At 44.1% G+C, this 12,500-nt stretch overlaps 3 protein-coding genes across 5 annotated transcripts in view; 1 reads left to right on the top strand and 2 right to left on the bottom strand.

Moving 5' to 3' along the window:
* Positions 1-4: 4 nt before the first annotated feature.
* On the bottom strand, positions 5-6,003 carry akap17a (A kinase (PRKA) anchor protein 17A). Of its 3 annotated transcripts, none has more exons than XR_013787150.1 (6): positions 5,763-6,003; positions 4,263-5,059; positions 3,253-3,401; positions 1,528-1,768; positions 449-1,443; positions 12-158 (listed from the first exon to the last, which is right to left on the bottom strand). XR_013787150.1 is itself a non-coding variant. In XM_079464758.1 (5 exons), exons 2-5 carry the CDS (start codon positions 5,016-5,018, stop codon positions 787-789), a joined length of 1,803 nt encoding a protein of 600 aa, XP_079320884.1. In that variant the 5' UTR covers positions 5,019-5,059; positions 5,763-6,003; the 3' UTR covers positions 5-786. The 3 variants fall into 3 exon arrangements, 1 of the variants encoding a protein (XP_079320884.1); XR_013787151.1 differs by having other exon boundaries at positions 463-1,443; XM_079464758.1 differs by having other exon boundaries at positions 5-1,443.
* An 833-nt stretch (positions 6,004-6,836) lies between these two features.
* sowahca (sosondowah ankyrin repeat domain family Ca) lies at positions 6,837-9,240 on the bottom strand. Its single transcript, XM_079463733.1, has one exon. It carries the CDS (start codon positions 8,950-8,952, stop codon positions 7,594-7,596), a length of 1,359 nt encoding a protein of 452 aa, XP_079319859.1. The 5' UTR covers positions 8,953-9,240; the 3' UTR covers positions 6,837-7,593.
* septin10 (septin 10) overlaps positions 9,128-12,500 on the top strand; it is a 5,240-nt gene continuing 1,867 nt past the window's right edge. The window contains exons 1-7 of the mRNA XM_079463734.1: positions 9,128-9,667; positions 9,975-10,089; positions 11,140-11,335; positions 11,425-11,611; positions 11,871-12,032; positions 12,165-12,261; positions 12,349-12,500. The exon at positions 12,349-12,500 is cut by the window's right edge and continues 17 nt beyond it. Coding sequence (XP_079319860.1) covers positions 9,638-9,667; positions 9,975-10,089; positions 11,140-11,335; positions 11,425-11,611; positions 11,871-12,032; positions 12,165-12,261; positions 12,349-12,500 — 939 coding nt within the window. The 5' untranslated portion in view covers positions 9,128-9,637. The remainder of the gene's footprint in view (positions 9,668-9,974; positions 10,090-11,139; positions 11,336-11,424; positions 11,612-11,870; positions 12,033-12,164; positions 12,262-12,348) is intronic.

The following is a 12,500-nucleotide window of genomic DNA, read 5'->3' as shown; positions in this document are numbered from 1 at the left end:
GAGACGCTGGTGAGATACAGACACACTTTTATTGTGACCATCACAAGTGTTGCTCCTTTAAATCCAAATCAAACATCATACTCGTGTAGAAGAAAACAAATGTTGATTCTTTTTCACAAAGCAACAAAGTTCTGAATGAGGTTAAAGTGACAGTTCACCTAAAAACGACAATTCTGTCATCATAAACTCACTCTGGTCGCTTCTAATCTTTATGGCTTTCTTTCGTCCGCATGACACAAAAGAAGTTGGTAACTTTGATTCACTTCTACTGAACGGACACAAAACCAATTCAAGTGAATGGGGTCCAGTTAACAACATTCTGCATTTGTGTTCTGCGGAAGAAAGAAAGTCACACGGGTTTGAAATGACAAGATTAAAGCGAGTAAATGATAACAGACTTTTCATCTTTGGGTGAACTGTCCCTTTAAGAGTCTTATAGTTTCTCAACTTTAAAATTCAAGCAATAAACACTGTAATCTATTGTGTGTCATGTGGATGAACCGATCGGTCTTTAACATCCACTGCAACAGCACCAACGATAACACCTCCAGTCTTTCACCCTGTTCATCCAACATCACTTCAGACTTCATCTTCTCCAGACGAGTCCTTGCAAACCATTCAATTTTAACACGTTATAAAATAATAAGAATTCAAAATGTACTTCAAGTAATCTGTCAAAGTAATGAAATGTGTGTGTGGGGGAGATTAATTTATGATGGGGGGACTTTCTTCTAAAGTCTTTTAGTATTTTGGGGTGATTGTGGATGTGTTTGGGTGACGGGTTTTCTATCGTCTGGAGCGGCTGTCAGCATGTCGTCGTGGACCTCTGCTAGAAGACCGACTGGAACTGCGACTGCTGCTGCTCTGGCCGTGACTGTATTTCCTGCAGCGGTCGGGACTCGCTCGCTCACGCCTCCCGCGATCACGTCGAGTTCGACTGCCACTCCTCCGGCTGCGTCTCTGTGCGCTTCTGCTGCGACTGCGGCGACTCCTGCGAGTGCGGCGATCCCGGCTCTGCCCCCCGCCGCTGCGCCGCGAGCGTCCGCATCTGTCACTTTCCACCTCTTTGCTCCTCCTCTCTCTCTGTGGCCCGTCCCGCTCCTCACTTGTCACCTTCTTCTCTTGCATCTTTGGTTTGCTGTCCTGGTTTTCTGTCTTAACCAGAGACGCAGGCTTCATCTCACCGTTCACCGGCGCGTCACACACATGCAGATCGGCGAGGACACGAGGGCTGTCGTGGTTCTGAGTCTTGGTGCTTTTCTTCAGCAGGTTTTCCAGCAGCCGGTCACGCAGCTCGCGTTCTTTCCGCTGCAGCTGAAGTGCACGTGCCTTCTCACTCTCCACACGCCGCAGCTCCTCCTCCTGCAGCCGTCTGCGCTCCTCCAGCTGCTGCAGACGCTTGAGCTCCGCCCTCTTCTGCTCCACCTGCTGCTGTCTGAGAGCCTGCAGAGACACAAACACACATCAGACGCTCGTGATGTCACGCTGTTTAAACCTCACATATCATAAAGAGAGAGATTTGCCAACCTTTGCTCTGCTCAGTAACTCAGCGACGAGGCGGATGGACTGCAGGTTTCTCTGCGCCAGCAGCAGTTTTCTCTCTTCCGTGGCGATCTTCAGGTGAAGCTTCTTCTGTTCTTCCTCCTGCTGTTTCTTCATCTTCTTCTGGCTTTTCTTCTCTTCTCTCTCTTTCAGCTTCTGCTCGCGTCTGCGCAGTTTCTCCTCTCGTTTCCTCTCCTTCTCCTCTTCCTCACGCTCGCGCTGTTTTCTGAAACATTCACAGACGATCATCAGATCACATGCGCTGTAAGGCTGACACACAAGGTCTGTGGTAGGTGATGATCAGCATTACACTTCAATCACTTACAACTGCGCAGCTCAGTTCTCATTATGTTGTCCTTAAATAAACACAGGTGAATTTTGCCATCATGTATTGTTATTATGGTGCTCTGGGACCGTTTCAGAAAGGAGGTTTTGAGTATATTAACCCTGAAATGTGTTTTCTGTTTCAGAATGTGAGGTTTGTCAAACACAGAGAAAGCGGGGTAACTCAAGCCTGTTTCTAAAAGAGAGGTCACTTATACTGAGAGTCAGTAACCATAGTAACTTAATCTGTGAACTTAACCCGGTCAGGAGCAGCTTTTCTCTGGGAAACACAGAGTTTCGTTCACGTCTCCTCCCCTTTAAAGCACAAGCGGTGTAACTCATTCAATATCTCAGTGACTAATATTCAGTACGTGAAGAGGCTGCATTCATTCATAGGGATGTGCTTTGATTTCAGGAGAGTAATTTATGACCTAAGTGGAATTTTCCCTGTGCATTTTTATTCAAACTGTACCATTTTTCTTTACAGTGAATTAGATATCAAAATATATCTCATCCATCCTCATATCAATAACATCAGCCATCGTGCGTGTATTACATCAGATGTATTACATTTTCCTTACATGTTCTTACAAATGGTAGTTATTATATGGAGGATGTGAAATGACTGTAAGTGTATAAATGACATGCACAAATATAGAAATGAATAAATACAGACAGAAATGTAAGTAATAAACACTTAGAATGTGCAGCCATTCGACTCAAATCTGCTGCTAGAGTTCAAACCGATGATCATTCTGAAACTGACACGAGAGTCTAACGCCCTAGCAAGTGTCCTATACATCATTACTTCTCACACTCATCACTAGAGCACTGATGGGGTGTGAGAACATACTATTTTTTTTAACATTTCTATTTTATTTCTGTTGTTTCATTCATTTACTGATTAATTTATTTGTACATTTACCTATATATTAATTTAAACCAGTCATTTTCAGCACATTAGTTAATCCACTGTATGCAGAGCGGAAAGTGCATCTCGCTCTCAAGTGCTTTCTGCCGCCATCTTGCTTTTTTGGTGCCGTTACCATGGTGAATCGTCACATCAGAGCTCCATTGATTGGCTTGTCGTAGACCTGGTGCACACGCTTTACTCAATGTAAATCTACCCAGAGGTGATAGAACTCACTCAAATCAGATGTTCTCGGTGTAAATCAACTCAGAGTTCACATTCTAACTCAGTGTTGGTTGAACCTCCTTATTGAAACGGCCCCAGGATGAACTCATTGTCATTCTTCCCTGGGATTGAATCTATTGCTTCTTTAGGGTTGTACTGAAGAAACATCATCATCATCATCATCATCACCACATATCAAGATGAACGAATGCTTTGCCATCCCTCCCGTGTGTGTCTGTGTGTGTTAATACTTCTCTTCCTCCTTGCGTTTCTCCTCCTCCTCCTTCTCTTTGCGTTTGTGTTCCTCTCTCTGTCTCTCCAGCTCCTGAAGTTTCTCACGCTCCTGCTGACGTCTCTTCAGTGACGCTTCACTCAGGTGTTTGCTGGTGTCAAAGGTCACCTGAGAACACATCGGACAAAAAGCTGATCAACATTTCTACTGATCATCAAAACATCAACGACCCTCGACACACATGGCCAGAAATTCTATAAACAGGCTTCATTTACACAAGTATTTAATGATCATCTGTTTGTGACGAACTATAATGCGGTCGGTCGTACAGACTTTAGCTTCATAAAGACGCATTTGGAACGATCCGTTAATGAATAAAACCCCAGTGCAGTGTATGACCTTGTGCTCAGTGAATGAAATCATAATACAGCCTGAACTCTCATTTCATTAAAAGCTCATCATCTCATTACACACAATCCTCTTGTACCGCAGACGTTTCTTTAAATCATGTGCCTATAAAACCTCTCAAGACTAATTACAAAAAGTGTTCCAGTCCAAATGACTCTGAAAGCAATGAGTCGGTGAATATGTTTGATATACTCTGAATTTCCATGAACTTTACAACGTCATTATCTGCCGCAGTAAAATACAATTCTGTTAATCTGTTTTGCTTATCACGTGATGTATTAAACACTGCAAATACATTTGATGTGACAAGAATCAATCTACAATGAAAATTTAGTCAATGACATTTAAAAATAGAGAGAGAATTCAAAAGAAAGTGAATTCAGGTTCCATACGATGGCAAAAAGTGTCCGAATCAGTCTGGATTCACACTATATGAATGATTTAGACTATGTATGTTTCATGACAATATATAAGGTTTATAGAGTGGAAGTAGAGATTAATTTAAAGATTTGGCAAAACTCTATTTAAGCTTTTGTTCTGAGCTGGTTTGGATCTGTTGACTGTAGCCATAAAACAGGATGAAGCTGAGAATCAGGAGGACATAGTTTTAAAAACACACACCTTAATATTGCAGGCGACAGCTTTCCCATCTTCCCCTTTAAACATCAGCTTCATTCCTCGCAAAGAGTCCATGGCTTTCACGAAACCCGTGTGATCCTGATACTGAACGTATCCTTCAAAGTTCAGGTGTCCTCCAAACGAGAAGGTGTTGAAGTTCTTCCCCGTCATCTCCTCACGGTACAGGTCCAGCATGGGAATGTCCGCGTTCCGGATCTTGCCAAAGCGCTCAAAAACCACTTTCAAAACGGCTTCGGAGGGTCTGTCGGGAGAGATGTCTTTCTGGGCGAACCACTTGCACGGAAGCCCCTCCAGGTGAACGGTGTCGGGGCGTTCTCCGGGCACGGTCTCGTTCATGTCTTTAGCGTCTCTGAAGAACGAGTCCCAGTCATGGCGCGTGGGGAAATCCACTTTGTTCTCGGCCGCGCGCACCTTCAGGACGTCTGTGAATCCGCTCAGCTTGATGCTCTTTCCCTCCAGCCTGGCGAGGATCCTCTTCACCACGCTCCTGTTCTCCACCTCGCCTTCAAAACGGATGAAGTCCATGGTGCTCTTGGAGATGCGGAGCGAGGAGAACTGGTCCGGCTGCACCATGGATTTCAGTCGCTCCATCACCTCCCAGTTGGAGATGGACTTGCCCGGCATCTTGAGATGAGGGAGGGCCACGCTGAGGGTCATTTTAGCGATGGGCTTCAGGTAGAGGTTGTACGCGGGGCAGAGTTCAACGGCCTCGGCAGTGTCGCTGACTACAGACGTCATGACGGAGTCCAACACGACCAAGCGTCGTCACCCAAAGAAAACTGAAAGAAGAAAACAAAATGGCCATTCTGACATTACTGTTAAAATACAGTGAAGCTTCCTACAGTGAACCAATGAAGAACCCCAGAGGAGGATACTAGTGCTCAGATGTTGCTCAGTTCTCAGTTGTGATTCATTCAAATACATTTACATTTAGTCATTTAGCAGACGCTTTTATCCAAAGCCACTTACAGATGAGGAAACATTGGAAGCAATTATAACAACATAGGCAACAAAATACATAAGTGCATTAAAGCCTAGCACAGTATACAGAGCTAAGAATCACTCAAATTGCTGAGGTGAGAAATAAAAGAGAATCAAATGAGAGCACAATGAATGAAACACGTGAAGAGTCTGGAGATGATCGTAGAGGTCAAATCATCTGGATTGGAGTAAACGTGAAAAATTCCATTTTATCTCATTGAAGTTTAGGAGAAAGAATTGAGATAAAGAGATCTCATCTGTAAACAATAAAAGCAGGCTGCATGCACACATTTGATAACTGACAAACACTTTTGATCATTAAACATTACAGAACTGTGATCCATAAAGATTCATTTTCTTTCTTTGAATGAAACTGTGTTTTTAAGTAAGAGATCATTTAGTGAAACACACACATCAGACATCTTTAAATAGGATCGCACACACGAGTTAAAGCTGATTGATCTGTTTAAATCGCCTCGTCTGGTGTAAACTCTTACAAACCTTTATAAATGTCACCACAATCAAGATGATGCTCTCATGGCTTCAATAAAGCTGAATGAGCCATAATGATAAATAACAACAACGGCACTGCAGTCACATCAACGCTCAAACACAACAGGCGAGGACGATGCGCTTCCGCGTGCGTCACAGGAGCCGGAAGTGACGCAAGGACTGCGCAGACGGCCTTCGAGGACGTGTTCGTTTGCTGCCCTCTAGTGGAGAATGTGAAATATGCGACCGTAAAATCTGAAAATCAGTTTCCAGTTATTTAATCTTCATATTCATGTTGGACAAATATCTGACTTCCGGTGTTAGTTTCTTCCGTCCAAAATAAACTGACACAAACACTTCTGCTCTCGCGCAGTATGTGCTAGTTTCAAACACTTCACAACTCTTTATCAAGTTAAAATGTTCCTAAAAATGACAATATAAACATATTTACAGTAGACTAGCTGTAAACATAGGAACAGTTCACCCTGATGAGCACTGTTGGGCACTAAAGCTCTTTCTGATTCTAAACATTATTCCCAAATATATCTTTGTGTTCAACCAAACAAAGACATTAATACCTGTTTAAAACAACTACAGGGACAGTCATTCATGACACAATTTACATTTTGTGTGGAGTGTCCCTTTAAGAGCACAGTATACATTAAGAGCCACCTCACCTTAAATAGATTTGATGTTTCCTACAGTACAGGATGTGTTCTTCATAAACATTAGGTCTGAGAACAGCTTTAAATCTGTCATGGTTAGTAAATAAACTGTATAGTTCTAAATGATGTGACATTTCCTACATTTGCGGGTCTTGATGTCTGACAGTCGTTTGGTGTATTTTGAGGGAAAGAAAATATATATTGTGGTCATCATCTGTATCATATCATTGAAGTTTATATTGTTTAGTGTGTTGAGAAAGCACATTTCCAGTCGTTCAGCAGGTTAGATTTGATTCCAAGGGAACACACACACTGATAAAACATTTACCTTAAATAAACTCTAAGACACTTTTGATATGATTTAAAACACTGTATAGATACCACAAAAAAATGTGACTCAAAAGACATTTTTACTGGGTTTTGGAATGTTGCCAGTTGCTTCATGATAGGAAACGTAAATGTAGATCATTAAAATGCAGCTCTTTATAAATCTTAATTTTTATTATAATCTTTACAAATGATTTGTGATAACCCAAAAGTGCCTACATCAACGGGTCAGCAGCTGAGGTGAGGTCATGTTCACATTTCTAGGATAACAGTCATAATAAACGTTCAGATTTAACATCTGGAAGACAACAACATGCTACAAAGACACGATAAAAACAACAACAACATAAACAGAAAGTGCATTAGTGTGCCTATTTGAGCAGTGTGTGAAATATGTGTCTTATAAATGATCTGTATGACTGTACGTCCACATGATATATCTCATAAAAATGTGTCAGAATAAAGTTTGTTCCAGTAAGCAGATCAGTAAATACACCAGTAAACAGACGGAGATCTGTACAAAGTGAAAGTTGATCATCAGCTATATAAATGACAATGATGTTGTACCAAAAGTAGTTTTTTATGAAAAAGTAAGTACATAAATTGAAGTAAAAAGAAATAAAAGCATAAGAGTTATGCACTATTTTGTAAAACTATACAAAAGTAAAACTCTTCTCTGCAGCTTTGACACACTTCAGGGGCGAGACTTTCATTGATCAAAATTCATCATTAATGGCAAATCGTTGCTGTATCTTGGGGGGAGGGGGGGGGGCACATCAAATATTTGCATAGCCTATATATACATATGAGATATATTAACTTATATAAATGATTGTAACATTTCCGCTTCAACCGTACAGGTTAGACACGGGTCTTGTTTTGACGGGACTCTTGAGTGAATCCTCTCTCTCGTCGTTCTCTCTGAATGAAGTGCTGTGGACAATCTGCGTCTTGAATCGGTTCCTCTGCAGTCTGATGCGTCCGATGGACGACTTCCGATAGAGCGCGCGAGGTTTCACCTGCCCGTCCGGTACCGGCTCCTCCGGCGGGTTCAACAGCCGCAGCGGGTTCAGGTTGGTCGGCAGGACTTTAGGAAGCCACCAGCGGCCAACACCAGACGCGCTCGCCGCGTCCGCGCTCCCGCAAGCCCCTATGATGTCTTTGATGTCTCCCGTGACGGTGGCCCGCAGGTACACGGCCGCTTTCTTCCCGTTATAATCCCTCGCGTCCACGTCGACGTCGTAAGCGCCCACGAGCAGCTTCATGACCTCTATGCGGTTGTGCATGGCCGCCAGGTGTAGCGGGGTGTACCCGGCGCTCGAGCGGGCGTTCAGGTTGATGGCGACGTCGTGCTGTTTGGCGAAGTTCACCAGCTTGACCAGCAGCTCGTGTTTGCCCTGCTTGGCCGCCCAGTGCAGACACGTGAACCCCGTGACGAAGTCTTTCTTCAGGACGAGCGTGGGGTCGCACCCGAGCAGACGCCGCAGGGTGTCCCATTCGCCATCTGCCGCACACACCATCCACTCGTGCTCCAGAGGGTCTAGCGTGACGCAGGCACACTCCTCATCCACGGAGGACGAGTGATACGCGGCCTGAATGTGCTCTTGAGAGGTCCGATGCACGAGCGACCGTCTCACCTGCGGAGAGCTGCTCTTCATGAGCTCGATGAAAGTCTTGCGGCTGCCTTTAGGGGTCCCGTCCTGAGCCGCAGCATCCTCACCGCGCTGAGAGGTTCTCCTCCGGTGCAGATCGTTTGAATCCGTGTCGATGATGTTCTCACGCGACTTCTGCTCATCGCTAATAGAATCGTTTCTCTCGGTCAACGCGATGTCGGATAAACGCAACGCGTCGGACGCTTTACGGTCGGCGTGCTCTGGTTCTCGCTTTAGCTCGTGTTGTCTACTTATGTCTCCGTTAGTGTCGTCATCGTCTTTACGCCGTATCGCGTTTAGTCCTCCGTCGAGGTGTTTATCGCGATCCATCTCTCTGTATTTTTTCTTCAAACAGACCACTTTCTCTCCATCCTCCTGCTTCACGTAAGCGACGTTGTCGACAAAGCGCTTAAATGTCTCCTTTAACGTCGCTCTCTTGGTGTGGTCGCTGCTCAAAACGACTTTAAAATGCTCAACAAACACCTTGTTTTTCACACGGCCGCCGTTTTCCAACAGAAAGTCCAGAACGGATTCTTGCGTGCACTCCGTCGCCATTATATCATCTTTATAATAATCATGAATGCGCGCATAGATCAGGACGCCTGTGACATCGATCACTCGCAAGTAAACGCATTGTGTGCCCTCACTAGGGTGTAGGTGAGATGGCTTTGGTGCAGACAGACAGTTGAGGGCCGTTGAGCTTATAATGATGTTTGCGTCCTAGCAACTCTCGCTGGAGAACACGAGCATCACTCACGTGAAACTGGAGCGCACTCTGACGTCCATTGCGGCTCAATTCCGCTGCGCGCGACGCCGCCCGGTCGCGCTACCTTGAGCCAAGATGGCGTCTCATTCCAACGCGTCCACTGAGGATTTAACAGAGGGCGGATCGGACCACGGGACATACCACTTCGCAACAGCGGCGGGGGTCGAAACTCCACCAAACTAAATCGGTGTTAATTCATTGAAATGTTTGACGGCGCTTGTAAGCTTCTGTTGTGTTAAAGCACATTTCTCAGATAAACGTCCAGCGGGATCCATTAACATCCAATGTCGTCATGTTTCGCGCACTACACGTGAGACTAAACCCTCCCGACGGCAGTGAAATGGTAGCGCGGCTTGTTCCCAGTGGTTTGTCAGCTGGAAAATATTGGACGAGGCGCGTCACACCAACTTTTGACTTCATCAGAAACTGAAGCGATCTTTGATAAACTTGTTTATTTTGTTTATTTGCGCGCTAATGGCGTCTTCTGATGTGCTCCGACAAACGGTACGTGCGCGCTCAACACATCGCGGTTTCTGCGGTTTTCTCCGTTTCGGTGAAGTTGGCGAGAGCGCGCTTGGGAGTGTCCCGCGCTCGAGACGTTTCAGCGTCCGATCTACATACAAACATCTGATCTGATCTGATCATCGCATTCTTTTCAGTAGAAGGCATTGAGTTATCGTCAATATATCTAATTCATGACTCTGAATCATATGAACACAAATATATCATCTATCAGCTCGATGTGTTCGTAACTTATCAATATTAAACTGTGTTTTTGTTCATGATGTGATGAATCTGTGATGTCTTACAGGATAAAGATGCTCGTCCTCTGTCTTTATCGGGTCATGTTGGTTTTGACAGTCTGCCCGATCAGCTGGTGAATAAATCCACAAGTCAAGGATTCTGTTTCAATATTCTCTGCATTGGTGAGTAAACAACAACAACATGAAACACTAGAATGTTGTGCTTTAAGACAGATGAATCACTAAAGTATTTAAAGGGGAAGTTCACCCACAAACAAACTTTGTGTGAAAGTGTGTTACTCCCCCACGTGACGTTAAACATGTTGAGAGAACTTCCAGCGTCTTCTGAGCACAAGTGAAGATGTTTAGGAGACATCTGAGAGATTTCCAGACTTCCTCATAGACATCATGGTGTCAGTTGTTGTCAAGGTCCAGAAAAACACTAAAGTCATGTGACATCGGTCCATAACGGCTCATAGTGGATCAGTTGAACTTCTTTGAAGTGACGAGAATGATTTGTGTGTGAAAAACAAATCAAGTGAGCGACTTTAATGGATATATTCTCCTCCGTGTTGACAGTGTATGGCGCCCAGAGCTCTTCTTCTTCTTCTTCTTCTTCTTCTTCTTCTTCTTCTTCTTCTTCTTCTTCTTCTTCTTCTTCTTCTTCTTCTTGGACGAGAGCACTGTGACTCATGTGTATCAGGTATGTGCGCCGAACGCCACACGGGTCCCCTATTGGACACCAGCGCTCTGACCCACAACACCGTGCTCTCGTCCAAGATGAAGTGCTCTTGTGAACGCACGCCATACACTAACAACACAGAGGAGACTATAACATATACCATAATGTCTATGAGGAGGTCTGGAAATCTCTCAGATGTCTCCTAAACATCTTAACTTGTGCTCCGAAGACGCCGGAAGTTCTCTAAACAAGTTCACCGTCATGTGGCTGTGTTAAAATTCACACAGTTGATGTTTGGGTGAACTTCCCCTTTAAGTAAAGCTGCAGTGAAATCTCAATATGATTGAATGAAATATAGATTTAACAGTGCAGTATGCAGTAGCTGTTTTAATGTCATTATATACGATTCTGATGAAGAATCAACAGTTGAAGATGTTTAACTTGAATTGATTCTCAATAGATTTCTGGAGCACATTGCTCAGTCCTGCACTCATGTTGTCCTTCAGAATGAAATGGATTGTTCCTCACATCTCTCTCTCTCTGTCCTGTAGGAGAGACCGGTATTGGCAAATCAACATTGATGGACACTCTTTTCAACACAAATTTTGAGAATTTCGAGTCTTCTCATTTTGAGCCGAAGGTGAAGTTGCGAGCTCAGACGTATGATCTTCAGGAGAGTAATGTCCGTCTGAAGCTCACTGTGGTGAATACTGTTGGGTTTGGAGATCAAATGAACAAGCAGGAGAGGTTTGTAATATAAATGGTACTAATGCGTAATGCCCTCATGAGCGTTTGGTCAAAGGTGAAAGTTCAGACTCCGTCTTCATGTCTTACAGTTACCAGCACATCGTGGATTACATCGACACACAGTTTGAGTCATATTTACAAGAGGAGCTGAAGATCAAACGCTCTCTACATAACTACCATGACTCCAGGATCCACGCGTGTCTCTATTTCATCGCTCCCTCCGGTCACTCGCTCAAATCTCTAGATCTGGTGACGATGAAGAAACTGGACAGTAAGGTCAGACGGTCATTTTACACAACATCACTGCGGTGGTCAGTTTGAAATGACAAGTGTGATACACAACAGAAGGACTCGCAGATATTAACAAGATCATGTGAATTTCATTTATAAATGAACAATCTGCAGTGACTGTGTATCATTTCAAAGGTTTGATAAATATGGTGAGAATGTGACAGTCAGTCAGATGATCTAAAGTCTGCAGATGAACTGTATTTCAGACTTTGATGTAGATGAGTGTATTCTGTCGATCCCTCAGGTCAACATCATTCCTGTCATTGCCAAAGCTGACACAATCTCCAAGAGTGAGTTACACAAATTCAAGATCAAGATCATGAGTGAGCTGGTGAGCAATGGTGTACAGATCTATCAATTTCCCATCGATGATGAAACCGTGGCCAAGATCAACACTGCCATGAATGTGAGTCACCAGCGTCTCAATTCAGAGTGAAACACAGAATGTGAACAGGAAGAAAACCAGTGTCGTCTGTGTGTGTTTCATCTGCGGGTTTGATGAGGGTGCAGATAAGTCTTGATTTTATTTCTCTTTAAGGGTCATCTTCCTTTCGCTGTTGTTGGGAGTACAGAGGAGGTGAATGTTGGAAATAAGATGGTGAAAGCGAGACAGTACCCGTGGGGTGTTGTGCAGGGTGAGTGACATCATCAGGATGATCTCAGTTTGTGTCCCCTCCAGTGAGAGGTTTATAATCCCGGTTTGTGTGTCTCTGTTTGTGTAGTTGAAAACGAGAATCACTGTGATTTTGTGAAGTTGCGAGAGATGCTGATCTGTGTGAACATGGAGGATCTCCGAGAACAGACCCACACACGACACTATGAGCTCTACAGACGCTGTAAACTTGAGGAGATGGGCTTCAAAGATACTGACCCC

The sequence above is a fragment of the Barbatula barbatula genome (genome assembly GCF_947034865.1).
Source record: "Barbatula barbatula genome assembly, chromosome: 9".
NCBI lineage: Eukaryota > Metazoa > Chordata > Actinopteri > Cypriniformes > Nemacheilidae > Barbatula > Barbatula barbatula.
This window is presented reverse-complemented; position numbering and strand designations above follow the sequence as displayed.

Excerpts from the sequence above, each read along its gene's own strand:
- akap17a (XM_079464758.1), bottom strand. The coding sequence starts at position 5,018 with ATGACGTCTGTAGTCAGCGACACTGCCGAGGCCGTTGAACTCTGCCCC. Across the intron at positions 1,769-3,252 it reads AAACGCAAGGAGGAAGAGAA|AAAACAGCGCGAGCGTGAGG; the intron begins GTATTAACACAC and ends TGAATGTTTCAG. Across the intron at positions 1,444-1,527 it reads AGTTACTGAGCAGAGCAAAG|GCTCTCAGACAGCAGCAGGT; the intron begins GTTGGCAAATCT and ends GTGTCTCTGCAG.
- sowahca (XM_079463733.1), bottom strand. The coding sequence starts at position 8,952 with ATGGCGACGGAGTGCACGCAAGAATCCGTTCTGGACTTTCTGTTGGAA.